Source organism: Leptonotus elevatus, chromosome 13, assembly GCF_054856555.1.
Source record: "Leptonotus elevatus isolate MCC_2025b chromosome 13, RoL_Lele_1.0, whole genome shotgun sequence".
In the NCBI taxonomy this organism is placed as follows: Eukaryota; Metazoa; Chordata; class Actinopteri; order Syngnathiformes; family Syngnathidae; genus Leptonotus; species Leptonotus elevatus.
This window is the reverse complement of record NC_141251.1, coordinates 4788518-4810423: the sequence shown is the minus strand read 5'-3', so window position 1 is coordinate 4810423 and position 21906 is coordinate 4788518. Positions and strand designations below refer to the sequence as shown.

Below are 21906 nucleotides of genomic sequence, written 5' to 3'. Positions count from 1 at the left end.
AAGCCTTAAGTGTTGGGAAAGCGTCCGCACGAGCCGCACAAGCCACCGTATTTAGCGCAATGAAATGGCAGCGGCGACCTACGGCGCAATCTTTGGTAATCCGATGAGCCTCTGCGATTGTGTGGTCCCGCTTCGCGAGCACAATAGAAACCACAGTAACTATGATGCAAACACAATGCGAGGAGGGGAGGAGGGGGGGGGGGGGGTAAATATCACAGCATTTCTGACAGCAATAAAGCAAAGCGACATCAGTCGCCATTCTGCGGCGGGACGTTGCGAAAAAATAAGTCAATCTCATTGTTTGTTCTGCGCAGTTGCGCAACGTCGCACAATAGGCTGTCACTGGGAAGCGCCTCTCTCATCGGCTTGTTGTTAATCTTCCCCCCCTCTTTAACTGTTGCCACGTCGCCAGTCTCGGGCGGAGGGGGTTGGGGGGGGGGCTTCATCAATAAATTCTGCCAGAGCCGTGAGAAAAGCGCGTTGCAAGGCGGGCTAACAAACCGGCCCGGCCCAGATCTCACTCAGACGTGACATTTGTTCAGAGACGATTAGCCAGGTTGTAATTTGTGGCATAATTGCCTCACCCACCCACAAGTGCACGGGTTGTGTGTGCATGCGTTAAGCGTGCGTCTGTGTGTGTGCGTGGCATACGGCGGTCCCAGGAGTGTCCGCCTAATTGCCTGACAGGACTATAAGTTTTGTGGCGCGCTCTCACCTTGTTAGGTCCTTTATCCCTGATGCTCTTCAAACAAGACCTGGTCACAGGTGGGCCTCATTTGCTTCCCTATTGAACAGGAGAACTTTAATTGCACAGGAGTGTCCTGGGATTAAAGAGGTGGGCGGAATATCAAGTGACTTTCCGCGTGTTAGTGGCAGATGGGTGTTGGGGAAAGACCCGTGAACTCAGGTGAAGGCGATGACAAAGAGACTGATGGTGTTGATGTTGAGGGGATAAATAATGGATCGATCTCCCAACGGCGCCTCGAACCGACGCTTGATTGCACTGATCAAGTGCGTTCGCTGGGACGCGATGTCGTCTTAGTCTAATGAGATGCAATACAAGAGCTGTATCAATAGTTCTACAATTTGACCGACATTGTGCTTATTATCGATATAACTGCATCAACAGTGAATTCTGGATGCATTATTTTGCAGTTCGACAAACAATCACCTCTCTGACAGCATCTGTCAAAACTGGACCCTATTATTTATTTTATATACTGCCTCTTGTTCTGGATCTCAGGTGTAACTTCTCTTAAGAGACTCCACACAACTCAACTTCTTTTCTCTTGTCGCGTCTTCTCTTCCAGATTCTTCCTTAAGTTCTTCCTCAAGTGCAACCAGAACTGTTTGAAGAATGCGGGGAACCCACGAGACATGCGCAGATTCCAGGTGACTGAAACCCACTTCACACGTTATGTTCCGTCTACTGCCGCCCTCTCGTACAAATAAATCAACACGCACTCACACGTGAATCTAAATCTATTATTGGCACAGGGGGAGGTAAAAAAAAAAAAAAAAAAACCAGGGCGGGGAATTGGTGTCTTATGCACTCTGGACGGAATATTTATAAGGGAATCGCATCTGACACAAATAAAGATATAGGATTTAGCAGCGCCATCAATTGTGTTCCTGACAGCTTTCTGAGCCTCAGCACAGGGGGGGGGGGGGACCATCCCAGCACATGTAACAACAGTGTTAACTCACAATCCGTCTGACAGCGGAAATTCATACCTGCATGTATGCGCGGGCATGCACTCTCTCTCTCACACTCACACACGCGTTCATATTTCCCTCCGACGAGCAGCCTTGCTCACATGTGTGCACGCTTAAGTATGCACACATGTAGCACTTGCGGCCATCTGAAAACCATCATTGTTGTGGGCAGGCAAAATGTGGCGATTTACACCGAAAAGGACATGACCACGGAGCACTTTTACTACTTCTTTCAGCCTTGCCGCGTCTAATGTGTCAAGTAGTCCAGCCTTGAAATGGTCGACCCCCCCAACTGATAATTGGTTTATCCCAACACTGCATTTGTCTGTCCAGCCCACCGTCACATCCAGTCGAGATGGGTAGAGTTCACAGCAATTGGGTAGAGCTTAGAGCCTTTGGGTAGACTTTAGAACAACTGGGTAGAATTGATAACTGGGTAGAGTTTAGAACAATTGGGTAGAGTTCACAGCAATTGGGTAGAGTTTAGAACAATTGGGTAGAGTTTAGCACGATTGGGTAGAGCTTAGAGCCTTTGGGTAGAGTTGATAACAACTGGGTAGAGTTTAGAGTGATTGAGTAGAGTTTAGAGCCTTTGGGTAGACTTTAGAACAATTGGGTAGAGTTTAGAGCCTTTGGGTAGAGTTTAGAACAACTGGGTAGAGTTGATAACAACTGGGTAGAGTTTAGAGTGATTGAGTAGAGTTTAGAGGCTTTGGGTAGACTTTAGAACAATTGGGTATAGAGTTGGAACAAATGGGTAGATTTTAGAGCAATTGGAGGGGGACAAACGAGAGGAGGGCGCCTTGTTGGGTGAGAGGCACTCAGGTTGGATCCAGCGAGGAAGGCCAGACATGCAAGAGACAAGACAAGGGTGTCCCGTCCTGATGTCACTGCCATCAGGCCTGCCCCCCCCCCCCTTTCCCCCCGCCTCCTCGCGTATTCCCCGAGGGCGAATGTGGACTGATGCATGACAGACACCGCATCTCGCTTGCGTGTCAAAGGGTCCGCAAGAAGAAGCTGCACAGCACTTTTCGGAGAAGCAAAAATGTACATCATGTCTCCCCTTGTCTCGGGTCCAACAGTTAATATAGTGTTCTTCCTCCCAAATAGATTTGCCAGATGCTCCTCCATAGGTGTTTCTTTGGCCAAACTTGTGTACTCTGAATGCCTTCAAGTCCACTTATTACCCCCAAAAACCAGCTGGAGGCCAGAGAGGGCCCAATCCATCATTCTCAGCTTGGCCCAGCTCTGAACCTGCTCCAAAGAATGGAGCTCTTTCACTTCCCCTTCTCCCTTTACCCCCACCTTCAGCAGTCCCAAAAACTACCCCCACCTCCTCCCAACCCCACCTACAAAAAAAAAAAAAAAAAAAAAAAAGCGCTCCCCTAAATTCCACTGCTCCAGCGAGGTCACTTACCGGCGAGGCAAACCTGAGAGGGGCTCTCTGTTTCCGGCTCAGACACACTTTAGCCATTCACATGTGGCCTGACTGTTTGGAGATGTGGTCGGTGAAAAAAACAACAACAAAGATAAGCATTATGAAATATGGAGTGTGGTTTGGAATCCGATCCTAGCAAAATGTTTGCTGAGTGATGGGAGAGAGCACGGTTCAGCTCCTAATGACTCCAGTAATATTTTAAAAGTGGGGTGGGCACCCTCCATCTTCAAACAGATGCACACACGCTGATCAATAATTCTGAGCTTTGAGCCGTGATGACAGTTGGCGGAGTGGCTGAACGGAAATGTATTTTGGAGGCTCAAAAGTCAATTAGCTGTACACAAATGCCAGACACCGAAGAGCAAAATGGCTGCCCACGGTAACACGATACATCCAAACAAAACAAGCGTCTGAAAGCGGCCGTGCGGTTAGCAAACATGCAAACGCGTATTGCCCACTTACCGGCGATGATGTCCTAAAATTGACATTTTCTAATCCAACAAATCTCTTTCCCCTCTCGCAGGTTGTCGTATCGACGACTGTCAACGTGGACGGCCACGTATTGGCCGTGTCCGACAACATGTTCGTACACAACAATTCCAAGCATGGGCGAAGGGCTCGCAGACTCGACCCTTCAGAAGGTACGCCTCTTTATCTGGAGATTGGCAGGCGCATTTTGTTTGCATCTTTTGTTTGTTCAACCTCTCGCCGTTTCTTTCCAATCTTCTCCCATCCTACCAGCACGCCACGAGTAGCTTCTAGTACATTAGCGTCTTTTAGCTTTTTCCTCCATCACTTTCATTTTTAGACCCTTTAGATATATATCTTTTTTTTTTTTGTCAACCGACTGCCATGTTTGGAGACAGCGAGCGTTACTTGGTGTATTTATTATTTCACAAACGGTTTGATAATTCAAGTCCTGGTCTGCTAATGCACCTACATTTGTCCTAAAAGCTCAAGTGAAACATGATCAAATTGCTTAAGAATTTGGCTGTGAGGTCAATTTCCTGTCATTGGGTTCTGCAGATTTAGCTGTGAGAGAGCAGAAACAGGGGGAGGAAGGAGAAAGGGTTGGGGGGGGGGGGGGGCGGGAGGGAGGGGTGAATAGCATGTGTGTGCGTGTTGGGGGTGACCTATGAGAAAAACAGAACTTACTGTTTTTCTTCCAACTGATTCCATATGATAGACTGATTGCCTGCACAGCCAAAAGAGAGAGAGAGAGAGAGAGAGAAGGACCACCAAACCATGGGAAATTCAAAAAGCAAAATGCACAAAACATAACCCCGTGACCTCTATGCTTTCCACTCGCATACGGTTGAAGGCTTGTTGAAAAAAGAAAGAACAAAAAAAAAAAAAAAAAAGAGAGGAGTGAACAGACTAGAGGCAATTGTGCAAATTGCTTATCTTCACATTTCAAGGGCCAATTATGGCTGGGCAAACAGTTTATATACACCACTGAGTGAACCCAGCTTCTCGACACATTAATGGCCATTAATGCTTCTACCACCAAAAGCAAATGTAATGTTTAATACAACAATGACGACTAATAAACTAAAAAAAAAAAAAAAAAAAAAACACACACACATCAGACAATTAATATATCTTGGTGCACTCTGCAGTCCTGGTGGGGCAAAAAGCTAATCTATTTGTTTTTGTCTTTATTAATGACTCCTCTACTGGAGAACAAAATCAAATAATTAAAGTCCTGCCCGGAGCAGCAAAGTCATTATGTTCGCTGACGTTCTGTTTGTGTGTTTCGCGTTTATGACACGATAGGTGTGGATCGCCTAGCAACCAGTTTCTTAATGAGGAGAGCAATTAAAGAGGTTGAGCCCTCGCCTCCATGTTCCCCCACTCCCCTGGGACCCCCCCTGCGTTGTGTGTGTGTGTGTATGTGTGTGTATGTCAATGTATTTGTGTGTGTGTGTTCTTTACAGGTTAACCCAACCCATGATTTCTTCCTCTTCTCACCACACTCTTCAAAGCAGCAGAGTGACACCCTGTAAACGCGAGAAAAGAAGCGACTGTCAACCGCGCAGTTGAACATGTCTTTTGTCTAATAACTTTAACACACCCTCCCGATGCTTAGCTGTGTGTGTGTGTGTGTGTGTGTGTTCTACTTCACAACACCACCCCCGCCCCACTTCTTTCTTCCCTCTCTGCTAATATAAAATGCGTCGGAAAAACGATAGCTGGCTTTGTTTCTCGGAGACTCCCGCCATGTCCAGAAAGGCGCCGTGACACTCGTGGGCAGGCATTTGGCTTTAAAGCATTTTTTTTTTTTTTTTTTTTAAATAGCAACACATTCTTCCTCTAGAGTTCACTATAGGCAAGAAGCCTCAGATATGCGGCTGGCACAGTGACTGAGCCTTTTGTGGCTGAGGCAGAGGAGCGTCAGTCTCTCCCTCTGCCTGCATCATCTGTGCCTCTTGCATTGATCAAGAGGTGCTGCCCCCTATTGGTCCAAATGCGGGATAGCCTGCATCTCACCATGTGACATTGAGGCTTATGCTTTTAGCCGTTTACTGGTTTTAATTAAATTCTTATAAATTTTCCATAAAATTCCTTACACAAGCAGAAATTCTTCCCATCAGGCATTCTAAAATGTTTTTGGATACTGTGTATGTACACAAAACGATCAGATTGTGACGTCAGATCCAGTTTCCCTTCATTTGATTTTCATACAAATACACTTTATGGACACCGCCACAATTTAAAGAGATACTTAACGTATTTAGCCATTTTCAGCAGAAAAATGTTGTTTTATTTATTAATTTGATAACTTCATAATTTTTCATGTACTGTACAATTAATACCTTTTAAAAACGCATTTTGTCACTTGCTGTAGATTGAAAATGACATCACAGTTGCTCAGAGCTCAGGTAACGACAAATCACGGCTCACCTGTGTACTGGGTTTGCTCATGTGATGTTTGCCAGCTGAGCTGTAATTGGTTATTGATAGAGCCGTGAGCACATGATGCCATTTTCAGTCAACAGCAAGAGGCAACATGCGTTTTTATTTATTATTTTAATTGGACATGAAAAATGCCGTTATCAAATTAATTATCAATTAAATTATTATTATTTTTTTTTTTACTTCTGAAAATGGCTAAATAAGTAAAGTATCCATTTAAACTGTACATAATATTTTTCAACAAAACTGACATTTATTGCTATTTCTAATATTTTGAGTCCCTCGTCGCTAAATGTGCAAAGCATCTCAAATTCGACTTGTCTTATGAATGGCACTGAATGAATTAGGAAATATGACATCAAAATTGTAGCGAGAGATACCAATTTTTTTGGACCACTGTGACAAAATCTGAAATTGATCCAAAAAAATATCGGGACGCGCGCCAAAAAAATTCATCGCATCCCCCCAGTGGGGTACAATAATGCCAATAATTAATCTAGCTGACAAAATCCAGGCCTATGGAGGAGGTGGATCTATGAACAATTTGGGGGCGATCCAAACGAGGACTGTGGGGCCTTGGCGGAGGTCCTGCACGCTGCTGAGTGCCATTCTAGGTATTTTCCCCCACTTGTGTGCACGCCGTCACACAACAAGCAAATGATGCATTCAGACACAAATGCGCTTTGCGGTTGCCTGCCACTCAAAACATGTATAGATTCAGGCTTAAAGATGCATAAACATGCTCACAAACACTATTTTGCACACACACACACACACACACACGGCATCGTCGTCATCATCCGCGCACACGTTCCGTAGCTCACCATTATAGAGCCCCAGACAATATAGGAGACTCAGCATAGAGCCTGCAGCGCCTGCCTCATTTGCATGCCAAGTGGCTGTAATGCTGTTAGGGTTTATGCAATAAAGACAAGTGAATCCAGACTGCTGGGCCTAAGAGGAAGAAAGAGAGGGAGGAATGATGGAGAGAAACGAGAGGAGGAGAGGCAGAGAGAGGTTGAGAGGCAGAGGGATGTAGAGAGAGAGAGAGAGAGAGAGCGAGCGAGAGAGAGTCAAAGGGAACAGATGGCCCAGGGAGAGGTAAAAGGTATAATCCCATCAGCTGCACTATCAACCGACCATCTGGACATCCCACAGCACAATTACAACACATTTCAGCAGGCAGAACAAAGGACGGCTTCACGGGGCTACATCAGACCTGTTTGAGTGTCACAATACCGGAGGCGCGACCTCCCAGGCTCAGATCCCGGATCAGTTTTGACGTCCTCGTGCGGCAAACTGAGAGGTCTGGGCGGGATGGTTTGGAAGTTAAGACTTTAATTTCGAGCAGATTGAGGGGATGAAAACAGGTGCATTTCCTGTGCTGTAACCTAAAGTTTCCACTCCTCGTGATGCCGAGGACTGGGTGGGGTGGGTGTGGCGGCGGCGGCGGCGGTGGTGGTGGGGGGGTTATTGTGCGTGTCTGTCATCAGATCGCCGGCGCTGACTGTGTAATCCACTTTGCCACGGTCCTCATTCAGCACATGCTCCCCGCTCTGTCTGCGCATTGAGACGTATGCAAATTTGCAGGCAGAAGGGTGGACGGCTTAAGAGTCACTGTCTCTCCTCGGGTCGCTCTGTGTGCGCGCGTGGGTGGCGGCGTAAGGTGCGTTTGTATGTGCGCGCACATGTTCGGTCGGGCTTTAGGCTGCAGCTGCCCCCCCGAACAGTCACAGTCACCATCAGGTCCCCTCTCCTCCTCCTCCTCCTCCTCCTCCTCCTCCTCCTCCTCTTCCTCCTCCCTCCTCCTCGTTTGCTCTCATCCCCAAAGTCAATTTGTTTACAGTAATTTTGAAGGGTGAATTATTTGCTGTAATCGTCCGCACTGATGAAGGTCAGGCCCTCAGAGGGGGGCCCGGCGCGCCCGCAGAGGGTTGGTCCTCTTTCAGACGCCGCGCTTCGCAATTAAGGAAAGCAAATGTCACTCCTCCAGGCCTCACAAATGAAAATCTGTACGAGGTGATTAGCATGAAGTCAACAGCGCCTGTTAAAGTCAGATTCCCTGTAGTACCACGTGTGTGCGTGCACTTTATGGGCCGGGAGAGACGGCAAACATGACCCGAACAGGCCCAACAGCAAGGCAAACAAAGGGAGATGTCTTGTCGGAGGTGATCCATACAACAAGGGGCCGACTGTGATTTACTCACTGGATGGAAAGGATAATAGAGGTTTAGAAGCCCGGGAAGAAAAAGAAGCCAGCAGCCGGAATGGGGAGGAAACGCATGCACAATTCATTGTATATTCAAAGATATTGACGGAAATAGATTAAATTTGATGTGGCTGCTTTATGGATAGCTGTCATGCTATTTCTGTGGTAAACACGGTGTTGTGCCGAGCGCCATATTAAGGTAATGCATCAAATGACAGTGGATGTGAGGCGCCAGATCACTCAAATTAGATTATAATAACAACCCCCGACTGTTGATGTATGGCGCGGCCGTGTCGCCCAAGTCACGCCAGATGAAAAGCATTGTAATAATAAACAATATGAAATGTATTGAATCGATCACCAAAACAAAGGGTGGGAGGGGAAAAAAAAGCCTCGGCGTGAATAATTCATGAGCGCGCTCGGCGTTATGAAACCTGAAACTACTCCGACTGCGCCGGCACTGTACTGCGTATGCAGAACAAAAGGTAATGAAACAACGTGAAGCAGCAAAGCTTGAGCTTGTCATTTCCACTTTAACGGCCTCCCTTCTCGACTAATTTACGACGTGCCTCCAACTTTGAAATCTTAACTGTACACGCCGGCGCGCGCCTAATCAATTCCGATGGCTACATTTGCCCTGACACGTCATTTGCAACATCAAATCATTTTCCTGGCGAGCCCGGCGTTTAGCCTTTGTGAAGTCAACCATTTGAAGGGTCTGCTTAACTACACCACTCCGGCGCGCTGATAAATGATTTTGATTCTCCTGCCTTAAAGGACAAATCCATCATTCCTCCATGATATGTCTTTGTGAGGCCTCGGACGCGGAGGCGATGCAGTGACGCGCCTGTGCGGGAAACGGGCGAGACGCGTCAAAGCCCGGGTGCTGAATTTGCTCTTTTTTTCTTTTGTCTTGGATAAGCAGCCACCCCATGCATCAAGGCTATCAGCCCCAGCGAGGGATGGACCACTGGAGGAGCCACCGTCATCATCATAGGGGACAACTTCTTTGACGGCCTACAAGTGGTGTTCGGCACCATGCTCGTATGGAGCGAGGTGCGCGGCGCGGGGGGGTGAACTTCCTCTCGTTATTGCAGGAGTGCTCATTATTTCTTCTCTCCTTGCTCTCTAATCCAGCTGATAACTCCCCACGCTATCCGCGTCCAGACTCCGCCTCGGCACATCCCCGGCGTGGTGGAAGTCACGCTGTCCTACAAGTCCAAGCAGTTCTGCAAAGGTGCTCCCGGGAGATTTGTGTACACTGGTGAGTCAGAACCTCTTCTTTTATTTTTTTCCTCTCGTTTTTGTCGTACGGAAAAGCCTCAGCCTGGCGGTAATGAACTAACCAAGGTCTTGCCTGGCTGGATGTAAAATGTGCAAGATCTGCACTGTTTTAAAGTAAAAGGCTGTTTGATGGAGGGGCTGCAACCCGATCCCCCTCTGACCTTCTGCGGTACAAGGTCGCTGCCGAGCTCTGTTAAACTCAAGCTGTCAGGATGACTCATTCTGCCAATTGTCTTTATCTGGATTGATACGAGGCAGATCGGGCTTTCGGCTTTGCTAATTGTGCCGATTTTGCAAAAAGGAAGGTGGTGGTGGTGGTGGTTACGTTTTTGCTGTCACTTAGTTAGGAGGATTACACTAAATCTAGCATAAAACCTTGTGGACGGCTGGGGAATGGGCCGAATAAGCTGCCATTAAATTTTGGTGCAGATGAGGATAAAGGTGAGGATCCAAGGATTCGTCACACTTTATTGCGTGCCTATCCAGTTACCTCTGCCAAGGAGGTTCATGTTTTCAACGCTGCTTGTTTGTTTGTGAGCAGAATTTTGGGAGGAAGTTGACGCAGCTTTGTGGAGGGATGAGCAGGAAATTTGTCCCAATTCATGTTTTTTTGGGGAGGGCTGATGCAAATTATGACTATTGGTATGTTGGCAGAAGTCTTCATAAGCCATTCTGCTTTTAAGAAATGAGACTGGAAATGCAATACCTTGGTTCGGGTGGTGTGAAAGGAGTATGTAACAAGACAAACACAGGCAAGTAAGGTGTGTGCCGTGTGTGAGTGTGTCACGCCAAAAAGTAAGGGGATGTGATTATCTTGACTAACAGAAGGAAGTGGTGGTCTTATCTGTCATCATTGCTGAGGAGACAAGAGGTTGCGGGGGGTCAGAGCCTGTCTGACCTGGAAGCCTCTGTCTGTTGCAGCTCTGATGGACAGAATGAAACAGGGGTGCGTCAAGGCACTCTCACTTGAACCCCCCCACCACCCAATTGCCGCCAGCACCCCCAGGCCTCAAGCGCAGCCCTGGCCTTGAGCGCAGCAGAATTGCAAAGTGGGGCCCCGCCACCCCCTCACCCAGATCCCTCCATCCTGGGGCAGCTGTTTCTCATCAAGACCCTTCCCCTCCTTTCCTCTTGTTCCCCAGACCCCCCTCGCTCCTCCAACCCCTCGCCTCCTTCAGCCATGCGTCCCCTTCTCCTCCAACCGTGCAGTCTGGCCCAGCTCTCCTGCATTTAACCTCCCTAGCAGGAGTGGAGCAAAGGCCAACAAGGCACCGGGATAATGAAACAGGAGTGTAGTGTGCCCGGCATAGTGCATGTGTGCCTGTTTGCCTGGGAGTGCATGAGAGAGGTGTGTGTGTGTGTGTGTGTGTGTGTGTGTACATGTGTTGCCGCGCAGCCTTGAGAAGGTGTATAAGTTAAGACATTAATGGCTTCTATAGCGCCCCGGTGAAAGTGGCAGGTCCCTAAAGAACAGACCCCATTAGTCACAGAGGCTAAGCGGATTGGGATGATTACCATCAGGTTTTACCGAGGAAACGTGTCCCCCTTTCTCTATCTTTGTTGATTTTATTCTCTTCTCCCCCTGATTCTTACTCCATCTTCCCTCAGTACTTACTCACTTCCAGTTAGTATAAGGATACAATTGCCCCTTGAGGCAATGGAGGTACAATTGATTAGCGAATTAAAAGAGAAAGTCACCAATGAACAGGTCCAGCTCTTCTGCTCCTCCCGTCGCCGTGTGGCTCACGAGGATTGACACTTGTGAACGACTGCTTGATTTTTCCACCGGCTCCACTAATTGTTGGGCTTGCTGCAATTGAGCTTTTTGCTAATGTCGGACGTCAGTGATGTGCAGATTCAATATAACCGAGTTGCATAAAAAAAATGATCTGGTGTGTGTGGGGGGGGGGGTAGGAAGTGCATAATAATAGCGTAGATAGCCCCAGCTGTGGCTTTAGCGCATTGCCCTTTTCATACTTTCTTTTCCAAGTTGGCTCTTCTTGCACCGCCTCCCTAATTGTGGAAATGTAAGTCACCCAATTCAAAGAAATTACCACAAATTACCCAGAGTCAAATTGAATAGCGGAGGGGCACGTCCTCACTCAGGTTATTACCGTGAAAACCACTTCCAAAACTCACAATCCATTCTCCGAAAGAGAGCACCCCGCAGTGTCGAATGTTCCTGCTGGCATTTCCGCTTGGACGTTTTTAACGCTAACGAGACAAACAGACAAAAGGCATAAACGTTCACTGGGTCGCAGTTTCTGACACGGAGGAGCTCATATGTCCCCATATGTTTCTAAAAGAAAAGTCATGCGGGCTAATTTACAGTCTACCCACTTTTACCTTTCAACAAAGTGTTGTCCCTTCAGAGCTTGCGAGCTTGTCCTCTGTCTAATCCATGTATTGGTTATCCATTGGTCAGGACAGGACCGGTAGAACTGACTGTCAGCAAGGTTGGAGAAAATCAAAAGGAGAAAGTCCAAGCTGTACCTCCAGTCGATACTTTATTATGCTCTATCAAGCACCGCAAAGAGAGCAGCCTGGTGTGATCAAGAGGTCCCCCCCCCCCCCTCACTCCCCCCTTGTTTTTTAAAACATTTTCAACCTCATTTGCAGCATTGTTACCTTTTTACGGGGCAGTTACTGCCCTATATCAACGAATAAATCATAAATAAAAACGACTGTACAATTTATCCAATTTAATCTCCTAATTGCATCAGAAGCTTTTGGTTTTCTATCATGGCCAAGTTTTCACGAGAGCCCCCCTCCAGGGGCAACAGTGCAGGCCCATGGTAATATGGTTCTGCAAGCAGTCCTAACACACTCAGCCACTATTTATCCTAATCAGTGACATCCACATAACCGGGATTGCTTAAAATGAACCCCTTCCGCGCCCTAGAAAATGCACATTTACCAGGACCCCATTTGTCATGGGTAAATTGAGGGTCAGTAAACTTCGCCTGTATCCTCCAGTGGGGATCCGGGACATGCATCATAACGTTAGGAGAGGATGATTGGCGAAGGCGAGCTGTCACACATTTGTCAGGGAGAAGGGAACATTATTTGCTAATTTCCCAAGCTGGGCACTGACAGGGTGCTTCGTCTTCAGACCTTTGGTGACCAGCATGGCTGCTCGGCTATTAGTACAAGTCAAGTGTTTTTTCTTTTCCCCCCCATCCCCTCCCCTCCCCTCCCCTTTTCACTGTAAAGCGGCAGTAATAAGAGGCGCGATTCGTTCGACCTCACAGGCTGGCGGCACACTGGTTGAAGGATTTTGGATGGAGCAGATGCCCCATGCAGCGAGCTGCTCTTGCCAGGCCTTAGTTGAGCCCAGACAGCCTTGAGGGCTGATGGATCACAAACTTTACTCGTCAAGGTGACGCTATCGACTCCACTGCACCAAAATCTGACAAAATGGGTATGAGGCAGTCATTCATCAACATAAGGACAAAGGGGTCATGTGTGCTTCATTCAATAGAGGTGGGGATCAGGAAATGTCAGTCCAGTAAAGGATGGAAAGGCAAGATGGAGCGAGTGCAGATAGATATTGAGGACGAGGTCTTTATTTCGAGAAGTGTCTAGCTGAAGAAAGTCAGAGCGTGTTATGGTATAATACTTTGGCAAACTCAAATTAACTCCGCCTCACTCTTCAACTTTATGCGGTCTTGGACACTCCTCCGGTTTTTATCTGATGGAGCCCTGCGATGTTCTGTGAATCAGGCCTATCCTTAGGACTCCTCTCCACCCTGCCGACACTTTGAAGTCCCAGATTCAGCAGCTGATCAGATGCGGAGTTTTCGTTTCATTTCCTGTCCTGCGAGGGTTGGGTTCGGAACCCCATCAGACGCCGCTCAGTGATGGGGTGGGGGGCCTTTTACAAAGATATGCCTCAATCAAAGGCATTCAAGAAGGCATGTAAACAGATGCACCGGTGGGGTCGGGGGTGGGTGTGGGGTAATGCATAATTGCATTTACAATATTATTATTATAGAAGTTGACTGGAGGCGATGAACTGCTGCCATGAGAGTGGACTGAACAGGCATTTATAAAAAGTCATCGCCACAGCCAAATGGGTTGTAACCAGTTGGCACCAGCCTAGTAGCATGTGTCAAGCCGTGTTATCCAATAGCCATACCTGCCTGTCTCATTACAAGCGGGGTATTTAGCACCGGCTCGGCGGGAGCGAAGCGGACTCCGACTGCCAAGCTAGACGGGCGTCGTTTGAAGGCCTTGTGAGCTTGCGTGGAGCGCGACAAGGTCCCACAGAGGAAGGTCCTTGTGTCCAATTAGGGGGCTGACGTGACACGTGGCCGCACTCCCCCACTGTCAGGCAGCTTGTCAGGTAGGCTTTGAGAAGCACACTGCGGGCATTATTCCACCGCATGTTATCAGCAAGTGACCTGTGAAATCCGACTCCAGGAAATTGATTGAAATAAGTACTTGGCCGTGTATCCCCCCCCCACCTTTTTAATACATCTCTGTGCGAAATGCATTGTGGGAGGAAAATGAAAGCATGGCTGTATGTTTTCTCCCACACTAAAGGATGGTATTCATTGATTTAATTTTAATTGGACACACTTTCTGCCCCCCAGTGTCGTTGGAGGTGTGTTTTGTAATGGCTCCGAGAATGGATTGTCCTCAGTAAGTCACAGCATCAGTCGCCTGCCATTGGAAAGACAGACAGAGGAGGCACGGGGGGGGGGGGGGGGGGGTGGGTTCTTGATAGACGAGGATCTTTCTCCTTCTCGTCCTCCTCCTCTTGCCCCATATTCGCAGCGATCCACACCCAGCGGGCTTTAAAAGAACTCCACCTCCCTCCTCTCTTCCATTGCCGCATTTTGATTGAAATTCATCGGCAAGTTTATTGAGAAATGAATGAGGGAGGCAGCATGGTATTGACTTTGGGAGGAAAACACAACTCATCTTGAATGAGGGGGAAAACGCAGTCGTAATTTAGCCGCCATCGATCCGTGCCCCGTCCATGTATTGATCTTCATTTTACAATATTAATTTGCGCTTGCAATCAGCTGTGAAGGGAACCCATTTGATTTCTGTTGGCCGGTAATGTGTGAAAGTCCGCCGTTGTCCTTAGAGAGGCGGCACACATACTTGAGATGTCATTTGAGAGGATTGAACAGGTGTCTTTGGCCCTTTCTAATAATACGAGAGAAATGAAGGCAGTGCGAAATTATGGATGTGCAATCTGTATCATTGCTCCCTTTTAACCGTGTTAATTACATTTTATCTGTTGCAGGAGCAATTTCTGCAGCAGAGTGTAACTGTCTTGGTATTTCCATCTGTATCGGCTCAAAGTTCATGAAATTTCAATGAACATTGATCTCTCTCCATTGATTTATCTTAACTGCAGATCTTTGAAATTTTAATTTCCTGTTCATCTTGAGGCTGCTGGAGGTGGAATCACTCAATGATAACTGGCAACAGTGGATGGAGATGATATGGTCAGTGTCAAAGCAGATGAGGTTTGCTTTGCGTGGGTGTGCAGTGAAGAATTCCAATTTGGCTTGGGTTTGAAACGCTGTTTTCATCTGCATGCGTGTTTTCTGCTCTCTCAATGCCGTTTCCTGCTGTGGAGTCCAAACGCATGGCATCTGGATATCTTTTTATGTCCAACATCCGACTGCTCTCCCTCGCCAGTAACGCAGAGTAAAAGAGCCTTTGCACTCGTTTGTGTGGAAGCCCAATAAGATGAGATCTTTACGGTATGTTTGCTGACGCTGTTCCTGAGCCACATCCTCCTAACAGATGTGCAGGTGCCTCCGAGGCTTTGCTTGCACTGTTTGACAAGTCACAAATGCAATAACACTTGAATGAACTTCTGCCTGTGCTGTTTATCTGTCTCCCCCTTTCCAACTCCCACTCCACCTCTAATTTGTGTTAAGGGGAAAGAAAAAAAAATAACTGCTCAATGGTGTAGGAGGAGTGGAGATAAGCTCGAAGCAGTTAAGTATAATTAGCGAAAGTAATAGCTGGCAAATGGCAACAAGGCTAGGTTTTTATCTCCTGGAAAGATAGAGTTATCGTAATAAGCTGTAATGGCTGGCAGGAATGCTAGGACGCGGTGCAAGCTTCCATTCAGGCTCATAGACTTAACAAGGAACAATTTCCCTTAAATTTACTGCTTTGCTCAAACATTTCCCTATGTTTATGTCCTGATACTGTCAGTCAAAACATGTGCTCAATTCACCTCCATATGGACCGGGGGCAGGCACGGCGGCGGATCGCCATGCAAGCACGTCGGGCTGCCAAAGTCGGCCATGTTGCGCCGGAGAGTGGGCAGGATGGGCACTCCGTTTTTAGCACACACCAAATCAGCTTTCTGAAGGGAAATGTTCAGCGAGTCGATTAAGGCGTCCGATCAAAACAAGATCGGGAAGTGCGCATTCCTGTCTGAGGAATTCCACTGGAGCCCGTCCACCAGGCGCTCGTACGCACGCGCAACGTTGAAAATTGGAAGCGATATGGTCGCAGCTGCACACCGAGTCATGCATTCCATTTCTTCATTCTCTGAAACTTGATCATGCGCTCGCATATGAGCGAGGTCAGAAAACTTTTAACAAAACAGCATTCCTCAAAGACAAAATCATTGGAAATGACACTCACTCTTTTTGCAATAATACGCTGAATGTGACAGACATGTTTCTAATCTAATAATCACGGATATTAAACTGCGGAAAAAGCTCTGTTAAACAATTAAATGGCTTATCTGTATGACTAGCAGGGGGGAAAAAACATCAGCGACGTAATTGAACAGACCGTGTAACCTGTCTAAATTTGAACAGAAGATGAGCAAGAAAATGAAAATTCTATTAGTCCATAATGTGGCCCCACCCCCGCCAGCTTTCCTGTGCTCTTCATCTGCTCTACAAAGTATTCAAATGCAAGTCCTGCCTTACCTCCCCGTGTCTCTTTTTCTCTAATTATCCGTGAGGTCAGTAAGCAAAATGGGGAAGAAGCCAGGAGATCAATACAAATTATCCCTGAGCAAACCAGTGCTGACAGTTTGAATTGCAGCATATGTTTACCCAAAATCAGGCAATTTATCTTAATATCAGCCGAGTAATGCAGCAGGGGTGAGAGGTCACACAATCTCTCCACCTCATAATTACCCACCTCTAAAACAGGAAAGTGGTATTGATTGGCCGCGGGCCGGGAAGCGGGCGTGACTGGAACGTGCCAGCAAAACACCAGCCCCCCCCACCACCCCCTCTAAACAATCCGCCTCCGCCACCACCCGTATCATAGCTCCCCTCTATCCCCTGCCCTCTTCAGCCTCCCCCTTCCCTTGGCTAGACTCCCCACCCAGGGAAGGATTTATGGGATGTCTGTGGAGGGTTTCATGTTTCCATGCAGCGATTGAAAGCCCTCACAGAAAGGGGGGGTGCAGGATGGGCATCCTCACCCTCCGCCCTCTTTGACCATATTATCAAAACACATTTTGGTCATCATATGGCGAAATAACGACAATACATATATTTTCCTTTTATTTATAAAACTTCAATGGCGTTTAGTGGAGCGCAAACCTCCACCAAGGCCAAAGTAAATATTCACAGTCATAGATACCCACTTTGTGCTTTTGCCAGATTTTTGCTATTGAGCTTCATGCATTACTCAATGACAAATTCAGGGAAAAAATGTTTTCAGGTTTAAGAAAGTAAAATTTAAGACTTTAAAGACATTTTTATGACCCCTTTGATCAAATTTAAGAACCTCTCTCATTCACGTTTTATTGCGACAAATTGGAGCGGGCGATATGGGCTCAATACAATATTTTAAGAAATGTGATTATATTTGATGTGATTGCAGCTTGCTCGTTTATTACGAGTCCAATTAAATATATCTTCTATGCATGCAGCTATAGTAAATTAAATATTGATTCATATTATAATTTTTTTTCAACACAATAGGACTCCACGGTTAAAAAAAAAGGGAGGGGGGGGGGGCTGAACTCAACATTTAAAAGGTAAAAAACTTCAATAAATAAAAACAAAAAAGTTGTTACTATTACTATTTTAGCACCAAAAAGCACTTTTGGCAGTATACAATGTAGCAGGTTTTGACTTTAAAAGAGTATATTTAAGGACTAAGTGCAATATTGAAAGGACAACTAAGGCCTTAACTTTGGAAAATCTAATTTAAGACTTTTGAAGGATCTGTTGACACCTTGGTTTCTCCATTATTTACATCAGTCTCGGACCCACTCCCAAATTTTATCCTTGGCCCAAACCCTACCCCTTTCACAAAGATTCACGAAAAACTGGTCGTAAAAAAATTCTCTGCAGTCCTGCATGGGAAACTATCCAAAAACTCCGGTGGAAGAGACAGTACTATTTGAGGAGAAAGGAGGATGCTGTCAATGTGTGTGGCATTCAAAAGTAAAGTCCACAATCATTCTGGAGAAATCAAGATGAAAGAAAATCTTTGTACAGAGGACAAAAATCTGCGGCGCAGCGCTACGAACGTGCAGGTACGGCATTTATTTCCCCGGCTGCATATAAGTGCTCAGTATATATCATCAGCGGCTCTTACAGGATTATTGACATTGTCTGTGTCTGTCTGCGCCGGCGTACATGCCGCGACTACAAAACTGTCAACTCATCAACTGACAGCGCCGTTTAGCGCTAATGCAAGTCTCCATCAGCTGTCACAAGCATTTGCATGAAATCAATAGCAGATGGCGGTCTGTGTCACCAATTTCATTACGCCGGGGTTGTTACAAAGATCATCTCCATGATAGATGAGAGAGCGTCACGTCGTCACGCCGGCACCGCGCCCCGACTCTGGCTCCGCCGCGTGCGCGAACCGGGCGGGCCGGCGTCATATTATTTTCGTTCACATATGTGAGCACTTAAGCCTCGACCGCGTTCTTTTAAGGATATCCTATCGTCCCAATCCTACGATTCGCGAGTCTTTTCCGCCGCCATTTGGGCATCATTATCATTGGCAAAGGCACATCACGCCGAGCGGCTCTCCCAGCCGAGGTCTCGCGCCATTCCGGCTGTGTTCCCAGCATGCCTGGCGGCTGGAGCAGGCCCCAGCTGAGGCGGAGGACAGGAGAGTGTGATGTATCACCCTGAGAGCGCCCACTGACAGCCTCTGATGATGGATGGCCTGATTATGGAGTGCTTTTTACACATACACAATTTACATCACACTGAGCGGCGGGGTCTGGCGGGGCCGCGGACGCGCGCTCGTTCGCCCGCACACTCCCGGGGCAGGTGCGCGTGCGCGTGCGAAGGCATAGATAAGAATGAGGTTGGAAATAACAAAGGAAAGGGGGGCAAATTCCTCGCCGCCGCCTTGTCATGTACGATCAATACAACCGATCAATCCTTTATTAAGGGGAAGATGGCGTTTGTCCACTTGGTGAGGCGGGCCCTTTTGTCGCTTTGGGTACGCATGATGAGCTGCCAAATTAGATTTCCAGCGGTGTATGTTACTCAGGTGAGCTGGCAAAATGAGGCTGCATATTACTGTACTCGCGGGCTACGCTACATCCTTGCTATCGATTAGCGCCCTGCATCGGCCATGCTTGAACACGTAATTGCTGCATTTGATCACGCTCGAGCCGGCAATTACTGTAGCCGGGCTTCTGCGCGCAAAAGGTACAGAGAAGAAGAGTGTATGTGTTGTGTATTAAGATGAAGGGGAAACGGTGGGGACAAAAGGAAGCAAGAGCAATAAATGTTCCTACTGTGACTCCATATTTGGCGTGCTTTCCCTTTCTGTGGTGTGGAGCAGGTTCAGCGAGCTGTGCGGCGTTAATGCCGAAATTACATGCTGAGTAATGAGTGATGGGCCAAATTACAGGCTGAACAATGAATAGAGGCAGGCACTTCTTATTAGTCTCCATAGAAAGCCATTGATTTATGAAGCGCCTTGCTCGGCGGAGTTACTCTCCTGAAAATGATATCTACATTGAGAAGTGATGTTCTCTATTAAGTCATTCCTTCCCCTTTTGCACTGCTCTCCTCCCTCCCTACTTCAACCCCCCCCCCACCCCCCTACACCCGACCCTGCCTATGAGTGTACACATGATTGTTTAGAAGCAGGCGGTGCTGTGAGGAAGCCTTCAATTACCCATTAGGACTGTCAGACATAAAGCGGCCCCGCTCTCACCAAAGTCTTGGTTATGATTCATTTACTTTGTGCCCCTGATTCATCGCCCAATATGCCTCATGCTCCAGATTACTATTTGAGGGGTGGGAAAGATTGATGGCTCCGTGGGATCTGGCGCCGTATTTCACGGGCGCTCTGTTGCGGTACAGTCGGTGGCGAAGTGTGAGATGACAGCGGCTTACACTAGATCAATGTGTGGACAGCCTTTCACAGATTATTAAAGCTCTGTTAGATTAAAAGAGGCCCGCTCTGTAGTTTAGCTGTAGTCAATATTCTACAGTAGATGAAAAAAAAAAAAAAGGGGGGGAGGGGGAGGGTCCCTCGCATGGATCCCGGCACTGATGTAGGTCATCACAGCTGTTAATGGAATAACACTCTGTGACACGAGTGTCACAAGGAACTGTGTCATTTTCCATTGCCACCCACGGAGCCGCCGTTTTTTTTTTTTTTTTTTTTTTCATGAAACGATTTGACACCCCTGAGGTTTTGTTGAAATTAGCCATTCCGAAATGACTTTTGTACTGTAAACGCTAACAGATTGCTCAATTACTTTCTTCCTGTCTGCGTGAAAGCCCCAAAACATGACTGCTTGTAACGTTGTAACGCTCGTCTCCCCTCTCGTGCAGCCCTCAACGAGCCCACCATCGACTACGGTTTCCAGAGGCTGCAGAAGGTCATCCCCAGACACCCCGGCGACCCCGAAAGGTTACCAAAGGTCAGTTCACTGTAGGGCTGCAGCTGTTGAATATTTTGATCTTCTGAAAATTCTATCAAAAATCAGGTATTCGGATAAAAATAAGCAAATATTTATTTTTGTTTGGTTTGAGAACCAATATGAATACAGAAGACAATAAAACATTTCCACTTCATAATGATCATCAGCAAAGTCGTTTTCATTTTTAGACAAACTTTTTTTGTGTGTGCTTTAACTATGCACACTATTTTCCTCTCTAGAAACATTTGTGACATTTTAGACAAATCTCCCCCAAAGATTTTGGTCTACGAGATGAAGTGACATCAGAACCACAGTGGCTATTTTGACGACTAAAACAACACATTTGAGTAAGCCGGTGTCAGGTTCAACCAACCTAGAACATTTAATAAACCATAGACAAGGAAGGAAGACAAGAGATTTAAATTTACCCGCAAGGAAAACCGGATAGAGATGTGCTCAGTTACAATCTCCTATCCGCTCTGAAACACTTTCTGCCTAGCCCTCTTTTTTTCACAAGCACAGTTCCTGTTTTCCAGCTGCAGGAACATGAGCCATGCTTTGCAATACTGTAAGAGTAAATATGGGATAACTTACGTACATTTATTCTAACAGCCCGGTTTGTCATTCACCGCTATTAAACTGCCTTTGAAAAGTAATCTGCTAGACGCTACTAGCACTGTTAGCCGTACAATACAATGTCAGTGTAATTAAGTCTTTTTTAGTGATAATTGGCGATTGAACGTGATTTTATGACAAACCTGTGTTGTTGACGTCGGTGGCAACAGTTTGCAACCGCAATATGAATGTCCCAAACACATTTTAAAGGCAAGTCAAGCCAGCCGTTGCGTTGTGACACGCTGTCGCGAGCAACTTCAAAATAAAAGCATTCCAAGGCATTGACCTCCATATATCATTTGGTATGCTAAGGTTTATTTTGACGATGGCCTTCTCACCGTGTTGGCGGCATGAACAGTATACATGTAAATAAGCGGTTATCCGAAACCAAAAAAAAACAAAAACTGCAGAGCATTTTTCTGAATTACCTGACGACTCGTTGGCAGTCCGAGTCCACTGTCCTAGAAAAAACACGTTACGATGACTGACGAAGGTGAGAATTAAACAAAGCAACATTAGCACCAACACACAGTGCTTTAAAAAGGAACAGCTTTGCCTCACATATGTGGCTTAGCCACTAGCCAGCGTGGTAATTGCATTGGTTTAGTGTGAGGAGAGAGGCGTAAACTCTCTGTGCGGTAAAATAGCTCAATCAGGCGTTTTCCTCTCCAGTAGTCTGTGGAGATGGTAATCTGGTCAGAAACGACGTCTGCGCCCTCATTACCCCGCTCATGTTTTCCTTTCATTTTCTGCAGCTCGATTTGGTTTAATCTTTTGTTTACAGAACCCTGTGCCGTAAACCCCCTCGTCTTACTGCCGCTAATAGACAAAGACCGCATGTTATTATGCTTTGGCTTTCTTATTGTTTTCTTT

The 21906-nt window shown here is 46.8% G+C and overlaps 1 protein-coding gene across 4 annotated transcripts in view; it reads left to right on the top strand.

Moving 5' to 3' along the window:
* Positions 1-21906, top strand: part of LOC147163550 (transcription factor COE3) — a 94248-nt gene that overhangs the window by 61767 nt on the left and 10575 nt on the right. For 2 of the 4 annotated variants that reach the window (XM_086092446.1, XM_086092448.1), the window contains exons 7-11: positions 1311-1392; positions 3678-3795; positions 9202-9335; positions 9417-9543; positions 20330-20418. In XM_086092446.1, the coding sequence (XP_085948572.1) occupies positions 1311-1392; positions 3678-3795; positions 9202-9335; positions 9417-9543; positions 20330-20418 (550 nt within the window). The remainder of the gene's footprint in view (positions 1-1310; positions 1393-3677; positions 3796-9201; positions 9336-9416; positions 9544-20329; positions 20419-21906) is intronic. The other 2 variants (XM_086092449.1, XM_086092447.1) reach the window with 1 other exon arrangement.